Raw genomic sequence first — 21135 nt, 5'->3', positions numbered from 1 at the left:
TGTGGGACTAGTCCCTGCCAATGAATAGTTAACACACATTGATCTCTCCATTTCACATACTCTACTGCTCTATATAAATGATTTATGTCAATTCAAATTATATGAATGACTTATTGATTTCTTTATTTTTATTTAACGAACACTTACATAGTACTTACTATGCGCCAAGCTTTGTTTAATGCTTAACAAATATTAATTTGTTTAATCCTTGTAACAACACTATACAGTGGATTTTATTATTGAAACTATTTTATATTAATACAGGAGTCACAGAGGGAGTAAGTAACTTGTCCAAGGTCACACCACAAGCAAATGGCAGACCCAGGATTTGAACTAAGTGTTTTGGCTTCAGAGTTCATGTTTATAAACTCTACTCTGTCACAACAGCCCTAGGAAATTTGAGATAAAGAAGCAGGGGTTAAGTCACTGACCTAAGTTAGCAATGAGCCTAGTGGTGTGTCTGACTTTAAAGCCTGTGTCCTTAGGATTTATAGCTCCAGGCCACTAGCATTCTGGTAATAAAACAGCAGAGGCTTACAACAGTTTACTACCTACGTTGCTTCTAACTGCTTCTAAAACAAAAGCAACTTGCCTTCTCTCTTCCTGTTTTCTTAATAATGCAGCTAGATTTTCATTGCTATAATTCTAGGGTTTTTTTCTGAGTCCTGAAAGCTGATTCTCATGGGACATGAAAGTGAAAGTCGCTCAGTCTTGTCCGACTCTTTGCAACCCCATGGACTCTACAGCCCATGGAATTCTCCAGGTCAGAATACTGGAGTGGGTAGCCTTTCCCTTCTCCAGGGGATCTTCCCAACCCAGGGATCGAACCCAGGTCTCCCCCATTGCAGGCAGATTCTTTATCAGCTGGGCCACAAGAGAAGCCCATACCTTGGCATAAGCCCTCTTTATTTTTATGGATGGCAATCCTTGACTAAAGTCTGATCTGACAAACATAGTTATGTCATGGAACATAAGAAGGGAGAAAAAAAGAGTCTTAGCCCATTCCAGAACTAAGAATGGGCAGGAGATTGCTAAGATTAACAGCTTGAGCCTTGGACTGATGCTGTCTGCATTCACATCAGGCTGCTCTGCTACCGGCTGTGAGGTTTTGGTAAATCGCTTCACCTCTCTGGACCTTGGTTTCATTTATAAAATTGAACAGTCTACCTATTCCAACAATGCTTGTATTGGTATGAAGATTCAATGAATTAATACCTATGAAGAACTTAGGCTTTGGCACGTGGTCAACACACAAATAAAACTTCATCAATAGAAGCAGCATTTGAAATTATCCAATTATCATTACTAGTTTTACAGCTTCACCACTTGTGTATTAGTAAGTTTTCAAACTCTGTGATTACACACCTCTATCATTAAAACTGGCCTATGTACAAATATCCTTACTTTATGTATAGATTGTCAAAATGTGTAGCAGTGGTTTGTAGTAACAGATTGCATGAAACTCTAAACTGGATCACCGCAATGATTCACCAAGTCTTGGTTTATCTTTTCCTAATGTCCCTAAGCTGCCCCTGGATCCTTGTACCCAGACCTCTCCTCCCCGAAGAGTTCTTTGCTCAAAGCTACCTACGGCCTTCTCTAGTCTTTCTCAGTTTCAATGGCTTGCTGTAGAAAAGGGGGTAACTTCTTCTGTCAAAGGAAAGTAATTATATCCATTACCATCTGGGAACAATAATAGTCCCTTAACTCTCTCGAGATTATTCAAGTATTCAAAAAACATCCTGTGTTATCCCTACTGAATCCTTGATCAAAGACCAGAAGTCTGGGGGGTCAAGGCAGAGTCAACCTCAAATTGATTATGCTTCTCACTTTTTTCCTTATGCCATCTCCCAGCACCAATTCCCTTTGATGAGCGAATTGGTCCCTGGCAGGGGCTGGAGATGAATGCTTTGCTTGTGAAAGTCACTTGAAACTTGAATTTAGAGTGCTGGCTTCAGCATCACTTATACTAAAATTGGAATAATCCAGAGAAGATTAGCCTGGTCCCTGCTCAAGGATGACATGCAAATTTGTGAAGTGTTCCAGACTTTTTTGACATAGGTACACTACTATGTATGAAATGAGGGCAGGAGGAGAAGGAGGTGACAGAAGGTGTGATGGTTGGATGACATCACTGATTCAATGGACATGAGCTTGAGGAAACTCAGGGAGATAGTGAAGGACAGGGAAGCCTGGCATACTACAGTTCGTAGGATCGCAGAATCGGACAGGACTTAGCAACAGACAACAACAACGTATAAAACAGATAACTAATGAGAACCTGCTGTTTAGCACAGGAAACTCTCCTCAGTGCTCTGTGGTGACCTAAATGGGAAAGAAATCTGAAGAAGAGTGGATATATGTATATATATAACTGATTCACTTTGCTGTACAGCAGAAGCTAACACAACATTGTAAAGAAACTATACTCCAGTAAAAAACATTTTTTTAACTAAAAAGAAAACCTTAGACTTAGAGACACTGAAGACCATATATACATGAGAGGAGGTCAGGGAACTGGTTAGTGGAGGATGCTGAGAACCAAGGATCCAAGTTTGAATTCACCCCAGATGTAAAAGAAACATAGAAATCATTGAGAAGTGATGCTCTTGAAGATAGACGGGGTTGAAGCTTGCTTTTATGAAACTGAGTATACTCATTCTGCTCATTTTTTTCTCTTCCATCCCAAGGAATAGAAAATCCTAAAATGTAGAAGGAAAAGAAACCTTTTTATACCTTTGTTTCTCCTTCATAGCCCAAAGTCACATTTAGCTTTGGAAAAAATATTTCCTATAACAACCCATATGTCACATGAGTAGCACAGAAAAGGGAAACCATAGATCCCAAAAGGGGGACTGTTTCTATACATCCTGAGGTACCTGAGTATATGTGGATGCACACAGTTGACCCCCCATATCCGTGGATTCTGCATCTGCGGATTCAACCAACAGATGATTCCAAATATTCAGAAAAAAATTCTAGAAAGTTTAAAAAGAGAAACATGAATTTGCTGTGCTCTGGCAACTATTTACATAATATTTACATTATATTTGCAATAATCTACATAGTATTTACATTGTGATGCTGGAAAAGATTGAGGGCAGGAAGAAAAGGGGACAACATAGGATGAGATGGTTGGATGGCATCACTGACTCAACGGGCATGAGTTTGAGCAAACTCCAAGAGAGTGAAGGACAGGGAAGCTTGGCATGCTGCAGTCCATGGGGTCGCAGAGTCAAACACGACTTAGCAACTGAACAACAAGGTATTATAAGAAATCTTGAGATCATTTAAAGTATACAGGAGGATGTACATAGGTTATGTGCAAATATTATATTACTTTGCTTAAGGGACTTGAGTATCTATGGACTTTGGTTCCATGGGGGTCCTGGAACCAATTTCCCATGGATACCACCAATTTCCCATGGAAACCAATGGACACCTTTATCCCCCTATTTGCCCCATAGATGTGATATCATATCATAACCGGGTCCACTCCTGGGAACTGCCAAATACATTCCCAAGAACTTTGGGTTCGTTCTCTCCTTTGGCAAGATGTTTTCAAAGGGAAATATCTGTGAGCAACAAAGAGATCCTGGTAGCTCAGTGGTAAAGAATCTGCCTGCAATGCAGGAGACTCGAGTTCGATCCCTGGGTCGGGAAGATCCTCTGGAATAGTAAGTGGCAACCCACTCCAAAATTCTTGCCTGAGAAATCCCATGGACAGAGGAGCCAGGCAGGCTACAGTCCATGGGGTCGCAAGAGTTGGATACGACTTAGCAAGTAAACCACCACCCCCCTGAAGGATGAGGTAATGTCTCCTTCCCAATGAACAACAGGCTTGCTTACTGTTTGCTAAGAAAACCAGTGGATTCCCAAGCTCATTGTGCTCTTGGCACAATGCAAACGTTCTGTATGTGCAGCATCTATTTGGCTCCTCCACCTTGCCCCTATAGAATCTGGTGAACAAGGAATATCAACAAAAACAAGATGCTCGTTCTGTTTCTTGTACTGCAAATAATGAAATAGTTTGTTTCTGACCTAGAAACTCATGTTTTTGCCCCCATCTGCGAAATATTAAGAGGACAACTCTTTAGTTGCAGGCTAAAAGTGTCCCAGACAAGATAAATAGCTGCCTTCTCTCAAATTACATAGTAGCCTAAATTGTATCAGTTCTGTCTGGCTCTTGTATTTCAATAAAAATTCAAAATTCTCCTTGCTTGCTTCTGCAATTTGTCTCAGGAACTCAACAACTATGGCTTTTACTTTGATGTCTACCAACTATAAAAAGAGGAAAATTAGATGTCTTAGAACATGGCTGTATATCACAAAATTCCATAGGAAATTAATAAATCTTGTGTGATAAGATTTTATTTTTACAGGATAGTCATGACTTTAAGACAAAGATAATAATTTAAATACCAAGAGACAGAATTGTTTTGTAGATCTATCACGAGTGAACTGCTAAAGGCACAAATTTCAGTCTTGTTTTTGCTAGAGGTCAGTACCAATTAGTGATGTTTTATCAGCAGGATTTCTCTTTCAAAACTGTTTTATAATGTTCAGGTAACTCCCCTACCAGCTACTTGCTTTTTAGAGATGAGTTTACCAGCTCATTATTAATGGATTGTTTAGAGGTTTATTATGGTGCCAGGGTGTTTTTTTTTTATGTCAGATCTATTGAAATGTAAAATATAGCATATTTCAAATGGTTTGTAATACAAAAGTTATGTGTACCCTGAAGCCATGAAGGCGATGTGTCCTCTCTTCGGTACATTATGTTTTTTATTGAAGGGTACCTTCAGAAAACAAAGTGACTACAAACTAGGGAAGAAGGAAGACACTGACCATGAGGCTTTAGGGAAAAACTGTCAAATGTCATCTTATCATTTAAAACTAAGGAAAATGTATTCAGGAAATGTATACATTTACATATTTATCTCATAGCTCAGTTATTCATTCCTCCAGTTTGGTTACACAAACATTTATCAAGTGAGTCCTCAGTGCCTGGCTGTGTGCTGTAACCTGAGGGTTCTGCAGGGAGCAAAATGAACTCCTTGCCCACTGGGTGTTTACCAGGCAGTGGAGGAGAAACACGCACTCATATTATCTGTACTAAGTCAGGGGTGCTCTGGAAATGTGTAGAAAGAGCACATACTACATATTAGGGATTCTATGAAAGGCTTCTTAAAGTTGACATTTGAGCTGAATCTCAACTAATTTTTCTGTTAATAGTAGATATTGGGTGGTAATTTTATGCCAGACATGATACTTTAAGCAGTTTCTTTATTTGTAGTTTTTAAAAGTGTTAAAACAGACAATGAGAGGATTATGAGAAGTTGAAGCATATGCTCAATCAACAAAAAACTATTTTTGTAGAAAAATCATTAAGTTTTTCTTTTGTTTTTCTTTCTTTCTTTCTTTTTGACGTTTACAACCCTCCCAAATCTTTCGTTGATAGCCAGGAAACAGAAGGTACCACAGTAACCCCAGCTGCCCCACTCCCAGCTGCCTTCCCAGACTCCATTTTAATCCCAACTCTGCAGCCCTAGATCTCTTTTTTAAATTTAGAATGTCTGACATATGGAGCCAGTAATACAGCATTGATGAATTTCTTCCTTTTATGTTTTTTTAATGATTTTGATTTTTGTTTGGGGTGAGTATAGTAAAGGCTTTTTAAGTTAAGGAAGAAATGTGCGTCCAGGTTTCCTCCTTCTTAGCAAAGTTCAAAGTTCAAGTGCATTACTTTTGACCCAGTCCTCTCCAGAATGACTTGATCTTAGTTGCTCTTGTTATTTTTGAGGATTTTGTTTCATTTTGTTGTTATTGTTTTTCAGTGATGCTCTGACCTGGATTATCATGATATATTAGGCTTGATGGGGCTACATTGTTGGGCCAGATGAGATACAGTGGGGGAAGTCGTTGAGCAGGTGGGAAGTACTGTTTAATCCTTCTAACAGGGGAGGCTCATGGTGGTACTGAGAAACTGTAAAAAGCAGCAAAACAGGTTAGTAGAGCCAAAGAATAGCAAATATCTCCTTCTGTCATTGTGTGAGCATTTTAATCAAATGGCCTGCCTCATGCAGCTTTATTTTGCATTGAGATATTCCATGTCCCCCAAATATTTCTCAGATGGTGGTAATGAATTGCATTGCCCTCTCGGTTGTAAGAGCACGGGTATTCTGCTGCGGAGCCATATGGTTCCCATTTATTTTAATGTGTCTTTGACATCAGGAGAATTGCTGAGACAGCAGAGGAAAGTGCTTACAACTTGGACTGCAGCCAGAACTGCGAATATTTATGTTTAGTGACGACTACCTTTTTTTCCCCGGTAAAAAACGATATGGTCCTAAGATGGTATCCATGTTGAGATTTTAATAAAATGAGAATTTATATATTTTGAAAATAGCTGTTACTTTAATAGCAGTGAAATGTATATCTTAAGCATGTAGTTTTAGGGTTTAATTGCACATATGAGAGATTAAGGAAACAAGCTGGGAAGTGGGTGGTATTTATTTTCTCACTGATAATAAAGGAACACACTTTTTGTTTGGTTTAACAGCATCACCAAGATAGTAGTCTGCATATGTAATGCTTTCCATCTGTGATTCTTAAGGTTTTTTACAAAGGTAATATTTCTGATAATATTCCTGAGGTAAACATAATTCTGAAAATACTAACGGAGGTACTGAAAAATGCAGGTGCCCCTTAATTTAATCTGTATAATGGAGATCAGCAAATTTAGAATTCAGATTTTGAATTAAGTACAATATCTAACAATTTATTATTTTCCAAGTATGAGGATAGGATAATACTTTCTCTAATTCATTAGTGATATGGTATGCTTACAATAAAGAAGCATTCTTTAAAAATGAGATGACAAAGACCTCAGTAATAATCAGTGTTCCATATGTAAATGTTAATATCAGCTCTGTAGAAATCTTAGATTCTCTGGAAAATGATTATGTTATCTAAAGGAAAATACATACTGTTAACAGAGAAAAGTGGTGATAACATTGATCAATTTCTGTGAAATTGTTCTCACTAGAAATAAAGTCAGATGGCCAGTTGAATATATGGAACAGGGGAAAAATTTCTGAACTTTCAGTTGTTTGAGACAGAACTGAGCAGAATGCAGGGTCCAGATTTAGCAAAACACTTTAATATTATATTGTCTTTCAAATATCTTGCTAAAGGATTTTAATATATAAACTTTATTTAAGTGATATGTTATATAAACACACAATTTATCATATGAAGGCCAGAAGGAAGACTTCATATCAAGTATAGAATTAGAATCCCAAGATTCATGATGCCTAGTACTATAAATTTGATGGATGAATTGATAAAAAAGGAAAATTAGAGTGAAACTTGGTTGATCATTCAGTTAATGGTACTATTTTAATCAATGGTTTAATCTAAATTTGTTTTAGTTTAACAGTTCACTATTCCCAGTATTAATTGCATTTGATGTTGATGGATAGGGCTTTCTAAGTCACATTGCATTTTCAGTGGGCATCAATTTAATGTAAGCAGTGAAAGGGTTAGTGCTAAGTCAGCTATAAAGATTAAAGATAAGAGCGAACATGATTTCTTTTTAAAATTTTGTTCTTTCAATTTAAAAAAAAATTATATTGGAGTGTAGTTGATTTACAGTGTTGTATTAGTTACAGGTGTACAGCAAAGTGAATCAGTTATAAACATCTATCTTTTTCAGATTTTTTCCCCATATAGGTTATTACAGAATACTGAATAGAATTCCCTGTGCTATATAGTAGGTCCTTATTCATTTATTTCAGTTTTTTTATTTCAAATTTATAACTTCAAAATACAGCATTTATTCCTTTTGTTCTAATAAGTATGAGAATAAAATGACCCCCTCCCTTTTTTTTTTAGATTACTCACAAGAATTAGGAGGAAAGTGCAGAGGGCATTTTTAATAAATTCAAATGTATGAATAAAAAAGAGCTAGTTCTGAGAAATGACCACTCTTTGTGAGTTAATCATCATAATTATTTATAACATCAAAGCTGAGAGGTCGAAGTTCTCGCTTAATTTTTATTTGCAGCTTTCTAAATATATATCAAAATCCTGGGCAATAAATTTTATTTTTTTTCAAGCAGAGAATTGCAAGTAGATGATTACACTATTAAACCACCTTCTCTAATGTCAAATTCAGCTTGCAGTGTGCTGAGCGGCCTGGGCTGTAGCTGTCAAGAGACTGGGGAGAGAGCCGCTTCCCTGCACGCGGATCTCTGGCTTGCTTGCGTGGACGTAGCTGACAGACTGAATAGATGGATGACGTGACGCGCATGCTCATTATCCAAAACAAAGCGTTGGTCATCCGGCATGAAGGGTCAACTTTTTATATTATTTCTGTTCTTGTTAAAATTTTTGCTTAAATGCATATGCAGTATTTGTACATGTCTTGATAGAAAATTTATTATCACAGTCTCATGCGAGAGGGTTTTTTCTTTTTTGTTTTCGTAAAACTAACGATTTAAACAAAAGGGTTTCATCTTGAATTATTTCCACTCAGAAGCTTCAATGCACCAAAGACGTTATTAGTCTTCAGAGTAATCCATTGTGAATATTTTCAACCTGTTATTAGGATGGAATATACTTAGGGCTAAATGGTTAAACTACCTAACCTTGTCTGTGAATTGCAAACCTATTCCTCCTCTACAGAAGGACTGACATCAGAATGCTGACTGGTTCTTACATATGTTTATCATACTTTATATTCTCCAGTCGGTTTGCCGCGTTACTAGTACATAAATTGGTTGGTTAGAGATGGGGAAGAATGGCATTTAGGGGTAGAGAGACAGATGTGCTGCAGTTTGAAAAGCAGTTAGAGCTATCATTCATACTATAGGGAACCAGATACAAACTGGGACTTGATATCTCAAGCATCACTTCAAGTGGGAGTTACTCTTCCTTGATTTTTGTTTTTGAATGCTGCTTTCATAGAAATAAGGGCAGTAGTAAAAGAAAAAAGTCCCTAATTTGATGAGTCCTGACATTTTCTTATATTTACCAACTTTGTCTCCATTCTGATGGCCTTTTGGGAAGTGCAAAGCACTTCAATTCCAAAACATTGGGAATACCCCAATATTGTCTCTAACAGATCCAGTGTTTGGAAAAGTCTTTCTTTCATGATTGTTTTTGCACATGTTATATCTTTCATGAAGTGAAAGTGTTATTCACTCAGACCTGTCTGACTTTTTGTGACCCCATGGACTGTAGCCCCCCAGGCTCCTCTGTCCATGGAATTCTCCAGGTGAGAATACTGGAGTGGGTTGCCATGCCTCCTCCAGGGGATCTTCCCAATCCAGGGATTGAACCTGGGTCTCCTGCATCGCAGGCAGATTCTTTACTGTTTGAGCCACCAAGGAAGCCCTATATCTTTCATCACTGAAGATAAATAACATCTGAGTATAACATACTATTGATTTGGCCACCACTTTGTGTTATATACTTCAGGTAATTTAAATGCTATTCACAGCTGGAAGGAAAATACTCCCAAATAGTCTTTACTTTCATTTGCCTCTCATTTACCCATGCCTTAAGATATTTCTTTTTATTAGTCTTTTGGAATTGTTCCCACTTGAAAGATTTACTATTTCCCTAAATACCTTACTTGAGCAAAACAACAAAAACAAACAAAAAAAAACACAAAAATACGACTGTGGTAAGTAGATTTGAGAAACTTGAGAATGTGACATGAAGGAATAAAAGGAAACAATTAGAACAAGGAAGAATTACTTTTGACAGCAAACTTGCTTCATTTTCAAAGGAAGTAATCCTGTATTGCTTGGTTGCTGGATCCATTTCACTCCTTACTTGTTAAGATCTGAGACCATGTGTGTGACACCATGATCAAGAGGGGCTAATCTTGACAATTGTGTCAAGCTGGAGAAGATGTGAAAATATGATCACAGGAGATTTGTAGAAGTCACTTGGAAAGATGGAGGACATATTTTTTTTAAATCTTAATAACTTTAACCATTGGAAGTTGATTTAATATCTAAGCTGTTATTGTTAATTCCTATGCAAAATATTTTCTGATGACACTGGGGTTTTTGTTTGAAAGTTAGGTTTCATGACTTCATAACTGATATGATCTTGATTTATTCTTTAAAAGGTGAGAAACAACATACTTTCAGAGCCCCTGATTAACTTGGCCTGTATGATTTAAGAAAACAAGTTTTTATTACCCAGGATTTACCAAGATAAACTAATTTCAACAATCTCACTTTGCTTCTACTAAATCCGCCCCCCCCCCAAAAAAAGAAAAATAAACTCAGCATTGACTTACAAATCATCTGGTATTTTCCTTTTGAACATACTGCATAGGAGAAAGAAGTATACTATTAACTTCGTCAGACCCAAATGGTAGAATTAATATTTTCCATATTTTCCCCTTGTTTAACATCAGACTGGACCAAAAACTCTCAACCTCCATGTGCCAACTTCAGAGCCAAAATACATAGTTCTATTTACTGCTGTCTGCCTTTCTACCTATATCTGGACTTTGCTGATAGTTGTTGACACTAAAAGAGCCAAATGTGCATTAAGAAAGTAACTGAATTACTCCTCAAGTACTGGCCCCAGAGTGACTGCGCTATAGTGGAATCAATGATCCAGAATCTTGTCTTCAGTTTTACAGGCTCAGACACACAATGGTCTCTGTGCATACAGAGAGGGCAATCTCAGATGCAATGACACACACATTCACAAATGTCTAAAGTATAAACCTGAAAGCAAATTTGATTATTTTCAGCAAGAAATAGAATTGACAAGTCAATCAGATAGTCTTGTTGACTTTTGAAATTATGTTCCAATGTGAATGAACAGATTGGTTTATGTGTGTAGAAATGGAGCAAGGTTGGTTGCATTTTCTTAGAGCCTGATGTGAGGCAGCCTTGATATCTTGATATACTCATCTTCTCTGTAGGATCAGAATATTCAGAATGTGTGTCTCCTCAGAGCACTGGCTCCCCTGGATGGCCCTGAAAACACACTGTACAACTCTTAGCTTTGGCTTCCATTTTTTAAATATGTATTTTATTGAAGTATCACTGATTTACAATGCTGTGTTTATTTCTGCTATACAACAAAGTGATTCAGTTATATATAAAAATATATATATTCTTTTTCATATTATTTTGCATTATGGTTTATCACAGGATATTGAATATAGCTCCCTCTGCTATATAGTAGGACTTTTGTTGTTTATTCATTCTATATATAATAGTTTGCATCTGCTAATTCCAAATGGCTTCCATTTTTAATCCACTCTGAGCATGAACTCTTTATATGAATGTATGGTATAACTTATTTTATTTTATCTACTTACTTTCTCACCCTGGCATCATGGATTAGTTTCTCAACTCTCTTCTTCATTCATTTTTAAAAGCATTTTAAAGATGGGTAGCTTCTGCAGATAACTAATGCTGGTTACTCTGTGCTGTTTATTCCTTTAATTTACAAGAATCAATATTATCTCCATAATATGTGATGATTTTACAGCAATACCAGTACACCCTGATGTGCTAGCCATACTGGTGGTTCCAAGAGCTGTGTCCTGGTTAGGACAAATAATACTGTTCACTTAGACACTTCTGCTGCAGGATGGTAACTGAATGAGATAAAAGAAGAGGAGCTGGAAGGCAGCAAAATATTAGCATCGCATATGAAAACAAAATAGTTATTTTTCAAAGCAGTGATGAATGCCACCTTCTCCTTCATTTTTTTTTTCATGCTCTTAACCTCACAGTAGTAAAATGAACCCTGAACTCTGTAGAGACACAACGTTGAGTTCAATTATTCTGTAAAGGGCACAGATTACTAGGTAGGTGCACCATCAAGGTTTCAGATTCCCTGCGGCAGATGTGCTGAGTGGATTTAATCTGTTTTTCTCAGGTTTGAAAAACACAGACTCTTTTTTGATAACTTCATTCTGTGACTGTTAGTCAAATTGGTTCTGGAGGCAAGAGATAGCCCACAAGGGCCTGTTCTAGGGCTCCAGTTCAATTATCAGAAGAGAGACATGAGTGCCTCCTAAGTTTAGGAAAGCCACATTTAAAATATTCCTCATAAGGCTAATCTTACAGCATCTCAAAGCCTTCTTTTTAAATGTATTCTATAGGCTTTTTGATCATGTTTCTACAGTGCTACTTATAATATGCAAGTGCTGAAACAAGTATAAGCACGTTTGAATTATAAGCCGTAGTAGATAGGAAAAAGCATAAGTCCATGTGCACTTTGACAATGTTAGAAATGCCAAGAGCCCAGGTGAAGGGCTCCTACTCTCTGCACAGTTGTCTTCTTCCAAGCCGTGGAAAATCATCTCTTAACAGTTTTCTGGGGAAAGTATAATATGGCTTTTTGTGAAAGGATGGAATAGTAGATTCATCCAAAAGGTGGAATTCTTTTATAATCTAAAAATGCAAGTATAAAATCTGAGTAAAAATTTCTAAAGGAAATTCATGTAGAGTACTATGAATTATCTAAAAAACAAATAAGAAAATTATCAGATGTGTTTATAATAATTAAGTAAGTACATTAAAATATTTTTATTTTATTTGTAAATTATGGCCTTGAAAGATAATATTTTCAGGGCATCATTTTTGTGATATGAAGAACAAAATAAGTTCAAGGTTATCACCCAAAAAGCAGAGGCTCTAGCCTGCTGTAAGATGGTGATGGATGAGGTTGTCAGATCAGGTAGCAAATTACTGGGCAGATGGTTGAATTTTGCTTTCTATGATGAAATCTTTTACATTTTGACAAATCTTCTTTGTTTTGAGATGATTTAAATCTACAGTTATGAAGCAGATCAGAGCTTTTAAATCTAAGTTGAAAACTGTCACTACTGCCAGGAGTACAAGTATGTTGCCATGAACATATACATAAATAACTAGAAAAAAATAAATAGAAAAACCACATACATGCTGGAAGCATTTGCTCCCTGGCAATCTCTTCTGGAGAAGTAAAGCATTAACGAGGAGGAAAAGTTGAGACAGCTAAGTTCTTGCCCAAATGTCTTATTTCTTTTACTCTGTTTGAGTCTATTTATTCTGAGTTTCTCATCACTGGAAATGAAGGCTCCATGTGGGCAGGGATCACTATCTGCCTTTTCTACCAATATATCCAATCATTTAGAAAGTGCCTGGAAAAACTACTGATTTATATTTATTGAATATATAAATCTTCAAAATAATATGTATCACAGCAACCTCTCTATTTGGCTTCAAGGTTTTATAAGGAGAAAATGAGACAACTGAACTTGGAAGTTCATTCTATTCCCTTAGAAGCATATTTTTTATATAAATCCAAAGTGCTCCTGTAGTTACTTTTCTTTCATTGTTTATACAGTCTTACAAATAAAAATCATCTTTGGAGTCTGCTGCAGTTGACAACTCCCAGAAGCAGTGTGACACCAAATCTTAGCCTTGTTCATCTTCCTTAGCTCGATCTCAGCTTTCTACTGTGACATGATGGCTAAAAGACTGGGTTCTAGAACAATGAACCCCATTTTCACTGCTAGTTATATGACCTTGGCCACATCATTTAACCTTTTGTGGATTGTTTTCCTCAAAATGGATGCTTGGATTATTCCAACTCAAGCAGTCATAAGAATAAAATGAGATAATTCATGGATAGTCCTTTGCATAATTCTTTGAACAGTCCATAAATGTTAGCTGATATATATGTGTGTGTGTGTGTGTGTGTGTGTGTGTGTATAAAACATCTGAGGGGTTCATTGTTTCTTTTTGTTTCATTGAAAGAAATCACTCAAATTCTATAAGACTGGGTTTCTTCACAACAAAATAAACAGACTGGCACATCCTCCAACTTTAAAAGGTCAATGTGTAACTCTCTTTCTCTCAACTACAGAGTTCATCTCAACCTTCCATGGTACTCTGTGCATCTTGATGTCTCTGTAACTAATAGTAAAGGTTCTGATATATCTCATGACATTTTCAATATTCTCAATGTATACTTGGATTAAAGTCCCACTGTCCATATGTTACTTATTGGTGTTTTCATCGGATGAAAACTTGGTTAGATTTAGATTGTAAAAATGCCTAAATAGTGCCATTGAGCCTTTTTCTATAAATTTTTATTGCATTTTGGAATTTTCTAAAATTTAAAAATAGACATTTATTTCACACCAAGTACCTTCCATATCAAATGAGAGCCAGAGTTTGTAGTATGTGTCTTTTCTGATTATAGTAAAATACAACTCGTGTGAAAATCAGAAAAGCAAAACTTAAAAGGTTAAGGGAAATGAGAAATTAAATTCTGCCACTGATTCACAGACTACTGGAAACTTGCCTATAAGTTTGCTTGGACTACCATTATAGAGGACTTAAAAGTCTACTCCACCACTGCTAGAGAAAATCTAAGCAAGGAATGCGAAGTCTGTGCCAGTTCTGAGTGACAACATTTTTAGTGTCTCCCAGCCAGAAAGGGTGGACCATAAATTTAAGATAATCAAGTGGCATTTTCTAATTCTTCACCTCATCCGAAAACTGCTGTGGGGCTGTTCTCTGAATTGTTTCTTTCCCTTTCAGCTTCCTCCATCCTCAAAAGAGAGAAGCGGCTGAGGACCAAGAATGTGCATTTCAGTTGCGTCACTGTGTACTACTTCACCAGGAGGCAGGGTTTCACGAGTGTGCCCAGCCAAGGCGGCAGCACCCTGGGCATGTCCAACCGCCACAACAGCGTGCGCCAGTACACTCTGGGCGAATTTGCCAGAGAGCAGGAGAGGCTCCACCGCGAGATGCTGAGAGAACACCTCAGGGAGGAAAAACTGAATTCTCTAAAACTAAAGGTAAAAACAACCTTAGAAATGCACTTTTTTTTTTTTTTTTTTTGTCAAACCCCCTATCCTTACCTCAATCTGGTTGCATTAACCCATTTTCATATTTAGATCTGCAGATTAAAATGGGTGTTTTCCAAGCAGACTCTCTGCTGAGGCTTTTTTAAAGGAAAAACGGTATAGTCTCATCACTGAAAACAGGGCAGAAAAGTTCCCTGACATCGTTTATTTATTCGCCCTATAAATATTTATTTGGGTCATAAACCCTGTGCTTCGGCTGGGGCTAACTGCTATGAAAAATAGATGAACTTACATATTAACAGAAAAGAAAAATATTAATCATGTAGACAAAATTACAGCTTTATGAAGTACCATAAAAGGGAGTTGCTAGGTGCTAGAAAAGTATGTTAACAGAGAATTGATGTGGGCCAGATATCAAGGAAAGTTTCCTCAAGAAAGTGATGATTGAACCGAAATCTGAACAGGTAATTAGGCAGAAAGGGTTGGTGAGAGCGGTTCAGGCAGCAGGGAACGCTGAGTTACCTGTGTCAGAAGGAAGCACAGAGAGCACGCAGAGGCTAGTGAGCCTGGAGCAGAGCTGGAAGGAGTAGAGTAACGTGAAGGGGGTAGGGTTGGGCTTTGTCAGTCTGATTAAGACATCGTTTTTCTCTTCATCCTAATGCCATCAGAAGTCATATAAGAGTTTTACGCATGGGGTCAGGTGGCAGGATGATGTGATCTGGTTCATGCTATGATTTGAGAATGGTTTAGGGGCAAGGGTGTCAGGGGAGCTTATGGAGTCAGACCATTTAAGAGGCTATTACAATAGTCCAGGAGAGAGATGATGGTAGGTTAGATTACATTGATGGTAGGGGAGATGAAGAGAGATGGACAGAGGGAGTAATTTAGGAAATAAAATCAACCATCCTTGATGATGGGTTGGATTTGGAAGGAAAGTGGGGAACTGTCAAGAATGATTCCTAAATTTCTGGCTTGCAAAACTGAATGGGTTGTGGGTGATAGTACCTTTCTCAATGACAAGAATATGACAAGGAATCCAGGTGATTCTGAGACGCTTTTGAGTTATTAAAGTGATGTCAGCGAGGGATCCAGGTAGAGATAACTATCATTGTGCCATCTTAGAGATTAACTGGAGAGAAACACAGCTCAGAAAACCTTTTCCTCGATCAGAGACACTCTTTATATTTGTATTGATCCATCAACTTATCAGCTTATGGTAAATGACCTCCCATTATTATCTAATGACAAAGGAAGAAAGACAAAGATTTTTCTTACATAATCCAGGATGCTTAACATACAGGATCACTGGTTAAGTAGTAGAAACACCGTAAGCACACTTGTGTTACCGGTACCTTTAGTTGCCAATATGAAGTCAGTTAGCAGAGGTGTCATGTGTGTTTCAAAACACCATGTTTTTAGGTATTTTGTACCTTGTGTATGTGTTTTGTTCTCAATTGTGCAAGAAGACAGTTGCTTAAATGAAGCTAGTTACAACCTAGCCTAGAGCAAGTCTCATAACTCCTTTGGAGGTATTTTTGACACAGTTCATTGAAAGGCCCTTAAGATTTTTTTGGTAACAAGTCACTATTATTGCTGTTCTTCATGATAGTTTTGAATGTAGCCTAATTTAATAATAATTCTCAGATTTGCTTCTGAAATCCACTCTCTGCTTTTCTAACTCACTACAAACCAACCGTAACCCTTACTCAAAAGATGAAGTCATTCTCCAAACTCAAATATTGGCAGAACAATAGTGATGGCTACCATTCATTAAATGATTTTTTATTTGCCACACATTTTATAAACATTATTTAATTTAATCCTGACAAAAACCCTGGAATAGATAAATTATGAGACCATGTGTACAACTGAAGAAAAAGAAGCACACAGATGTTAACTGGCTCACTCAGTAGAAAACTATTATCTTGTTACTTACTACTCTAAAATTAATTGATTATCCCTGAGAGGTGTTGGGAAAGACAATCTCTGTACCTCTGTACTTATTGGGAGTCATCCCTGTCTGGGGTTTGGTACGGTGTGTAGTGGTTTTTAACAGGTGGGGAACTGTAATTCTATCTGAGAACCAGAAGATTTATTGTGGTGACCTTTGTAGCACACACACACAGTGACTATTAGAGGGACCTGCGTACCTGCAGGAACCTTCCTCCTTACCAGGCAGTGATGTATTCTGATCCTATAATTTGTATTCAGTTACCTCTACCGTTTTACTTTTAGCAAGCTGAAGAAGAAGCAAAAAGAGGCTTCTGTTATTGATTTACTTTTGTCATTGTGCTTAGTGTTGCAAGTTGAAGAGGCAATCTTCTGAGTGGGTGTCGTGCCTTGGTTTGTCATTGATAACTCAAAACATGCAACTTTCCATTTTGGTGAAGATATAAACAAAAGGCATTTGGATATCATCACTCCTTTCAAATGAATACCAAGCAAAAAGATAATGAATGGGTTTCTAAGGTGATCTGATCTAAGCCTGCTGAAAGTATTCAGAAACTGGGAAACACATTTCACAGAAAACTGATAAAAGATCAAAGCAATGTGGACTCATTGACTAAAAAATCTGAGGGGTATTAATAGAGGAAAATGTATATTAACTTTTATGAGTTTTTAAATATCATTGAATATGCTTGTCTAAGGTTTAGCTACCCAAAATCTAAAATTAGCTATCCAAAAACATTATGGATCCAAAAATTTCACTCAGATACTTGAGATTTCACTTTCAATATGACATTTGCTTTGAAATATACCTCTGGGATAAGCAACAGAATGTGACTAAATTGATTCCATTTTTTTTTTTTGGCTAAAGCAGCTAAAGAGGGTCAGTAGCAGAGAGAGGGACCCAAAGAAGAAAGGGAGGATTATTAAGGACAAACTTTGCCACTTTGGTTTTTCCTGGAGGTGGTCCTCTGCGGGTGACAGTGATCTACCCGTTAAGGGAGGAGAGAGAAGGAACGTCTGACGAAAAAAAAAAAAAACAACACTTTGCAAAGCTTTCAGTGTCAAACTTTTTCCAAAGCCTTCACTATGGAGACCAGATAAAACACACCAGGAAATTCAGTGGACTGGGAACTGGGTCATTTCCTTCCTACTTACCCGAGAAACAAACGCTCCATAAAGGACATAAAGGACATAAAGGAGACGTTTTTCTTTCTACTCTACCTGTGTGTCTTTCCAGGGTGTCTCAGGTTCTAAACAGTGAATCAGTTTATACAACGACATATCCTCCAATGGGGCCTTTTTTTAAAATTAATTTTTATTGGCGTATAGTTGCTTTACAATGTTTAGTTTCTACTGTGCAGCAAAGTGAATCAGCTATATGTATACACCTATCTCCTCTTTTTTGGATTTCCTTCCCATTTAGGTCACCACAGAGCACTGTGAGTAGAGTTTCCTGAGCTATTCTACAGGTTCTCATTAGTTATGTGTTTTGTACTTGGTATCAATAGTGTATGTATGTCAATCCCAAACTCCCATTTCATCCCATCCCCCCTTCCTCTCTTGGTTTCCACACATTTGTTCTCGAAGTCTATGTCTCTATTTCTACTTGCAAATAAGATCATCTATACCATTCTTCTAGATTCCACATATATGCATTAATATACAGTATTTGTTTTTCTCTTTCTGACTTACTTTGCTCTGTATGACAGTCTTGTGTTATGTGCTTACTCGCTCAGTCATGTCGGACAATTTGCAACCCCATGGACTGTAGCCTGCCAGGCTCCTCTGTCCATGGGGATTCTCCTGGCAAGAATACCGGAGTGGTTGCCATGCCCTCCTCCAGGGGATCTTCCCAACTGATTGAACCCAGGACTCCCGCATTGCAGGCAGATTCTTTACCATCTGAGCCGCCAGGGAAGCCTAAGAATACTGGAGTGGGTAGCCTATCCCTTCTCCAGGGGAACTTCCCAACCCAGGAATCAAACCAGGATCTCTTGCATTGCAGGTGAATTCTTTACCAGCTGAACTACCAGGGAAGCCCATATGACAGTCTTAAGATTAGTAAAAAGAACACAGACATGTGTTTTGGTGTTTCTTTATAATAAAATACTTCAGAAACAAAATAAGGATAGAAATTTGTATTTTCATTGTAAAATGTCTTCTTAGTGATTCATCTCAATCTAATTATGAGTTTGATATATTGAGAAGTAATATATATAATTAGATTTGTAGAATGAATCCAATTTTATTTGGGGGGTTCAAGTGTGCCTTTATTCGTGGTGGTGGTGTTGTTCCAAACATTGTCTAGAAACAATTAATAGAGAAAGCTTATTGAATAAAGTACATGTTTCTAGAAGAAATAACTAGCTTTAGATTTCTAAATTACAGAGTACAGTTCTTTTTCCCTGTCAAGCCCATTCAGACATGTCATACTCTTCACAGTAATCATTGCAGTCATCTTAATACTATACATTTTTCCAAATTAAGTCCTTAGATTTCATCATCTGCACCACACTGTTGAACAATTACATTAGCCTTTATTCCCATTTCACATGTATCTGTAAAATCCATTTGGCGGCTGCTTCTATGTTTCAAAAGAACCTTGGCATTGAATTCGCCTTCAGGGTTATATTTTTCTGGATTCTATTACTATGGTATAGGAAATGTAACTTAGTTTTCACAGCTTTCACTGAATTCTTTTTCTCCATGTTTTCTCAACCTTGATTGTTCTTCCTCTCCTTTCTAAGGTCAAATCTTTTTCTACGTTTTGGGGTTATCATGTGTTCCTTGAGTAATGCTTGGTTGTTTGCTCTCTTTCTTCATAAAAAAAGAGTTGCCAGATGGTAAGTCTTCCTTTAATGAGCAAACTTTAAAATGTCTCTATCTAAATTTCCTTCACCCCAAATCTTAGATTCATGACTGTGCTTTATTCAGCTGGTAATTTCCCTGTACAGTGTTATAATTCTCCACCTTCACGCCCCATCTTCCAGCCTTGCCCCCTTGTTTCCTCTCAACAGTCTTGTCATTTAACTAACCTTCAAGTAAAATTCCTAAGTGCTCTAGGAGATAGAAGCCATTAGAGGTTTGTGAGAGATGACTGACGCCAAATATCTCTAACCTATAGTTTCCAAATTTAGGGACATGTTTTTAACTATTTCCTCATACTACAGTTCTTACTAGATGGGTCAGAGTGTGCTGGTCTTGGTATTTTTAAACTCCACTTAGTATTTTTAAACTCCGTACAGAATTTCTTTGTCAGCCTCTGTAGAGATTACTCAAAAGCTAATATAGTACCAGTACTTCAGAATGCATTGCTCAATCCAGGCCTGCTCCGACACCAAATGGAAAACATGAACTTCCCAAATACTTGCCATGTCATATATGCAACATATTTTGAGAGGATCAGAGAAAATACACCTAACCAAAGTGGTGCATCCTGAGAGGCTGGGCTTCAGCCCTGAGCAAATGCAATACATTTAAGAATAGCTTCCTTCAAAAATGCTGGCATTTTTATTTAAGTGGAAAAATTAAACATATGTAATCAAATCTCTACAGTTTTCCTATGCAATAAACAGTGATCTTCTAGTTCAGGAGACATCCATTCGGCTGATTCTTCTCATTAATATGTGGGGTTCATGCAGTGGTGTTCTGGAGTCAGCTTATAAAAACTTCCTCACTAAAGTGGGTTGGACTCATCTCTTCCCCATGGTAGCTTGAAATCACCAGTGATGGGAATAGTCATACTGTGGGGCTTGACAAGCACGAAACAAGCACAACATTAGACAAACACAACAAACTCGACAACAAATTAAAAACACCCCTCCCTTTTTTTTCAGGGACATAGTTATTAAATATTTACCAGAATACTCTTGGATTCATTTTGCTTACTAGCCTCTGCTAAAAGAGACAATGTTTGTCTAAACCAGAAGGAAGGATAAAGGAATGTATGGAAAATTTATGTCTTATTTGTTGATATTATCATCTTTTCTGGTGACTTTTGGGGTAATATGTAAACCAAGGACTCATTGTAAATTCAGGTTGTTGAAATTCTTATCAGCTGACAAAACAGCCAAACATAATGAATCTGGTTCCAAATTGCCACCTACAATTAACAACTAATGAGCCGAAGACTTATACTGTAAGATTTGACAGAACATCAAAGTGATATGAATGTTTTAGTTTGGTTTGCCAGAGACATTAGCACCCAGGCTGTTTATTCAACTCATAACATGTAACCAGGAATTCCTTTCATCAAATATGTATCCTATGTGTATTTGGGTATACAAATGCAGATATGTATATCCAGCCTCTTATTACACATCTCTGGCAACCCA

The 21135-nt window shown here is 37.2% G+C and overlaps 1 protein-coding gene, 1 long non-coding RNA gene and 1 other non-coding gene across 5 annotated transcripts in view; 2 read left to right on the top strand and 1 right to left on the bottom strand.

The window, feature by feature from the left end:
* Positions 1–21135, bottom strand: part of LOC145542437 (uncharacterized) — a 53077-nt gene that overhangs the window by 17848 nt on the left and 14094 nt on the right. The window lies entirely within an intron of this gene.
* The window catches only part of CSRNP3 (cysteine and serine rich nuclear protein 3), a 198911-nt gene that overhangs the window by 163842 nt on the left and 13934 nt on the right, over positions 1–21135 (top strand). For both annotated transcript variants that reach the window (XM_081581245.1, XM_081581246.1), the window contains one exon: positions 14583–14842. In XM_081581245.1, coding sequence (XP_081437371.1) covers positions 14583–14842 — 260 coding nt within the window. The remainder of the gene's footprint in view (positions 1–14582; positions 14843–21135) is intronic.
* Positions 1946–2052, top strand: LOC145543893 (U6 spliceosomal RNA). Its single transcript, XR_014081138.1, has one exon. It is a non-coding gene; the product is annotated as a U6 spliceosomal RNA (small nuclear RNA).

The sequence above is a fragment of the Giraffa tippelskirchi genome, chromosome 3 (genome assembly GCF_054371585.1).
Source record: "Giraffa tippelskirchi isolate mGirTip1 chromosome 3, T2T-mGirTip1v1.2.pri, whole genome shotgun sequence".
Lineage (NCBI taxonomy): Eukaryota > Metazoa > Chordata > Mammalia > Artiodactyla > Giraffidae > Giraffa > Giraffa tippelskirchi.
The sequence above is the reverse complement of the archived record's forward strand: the minus strand, read 5'-3'. Positions and strand labels throughout refer to the sequence as shown.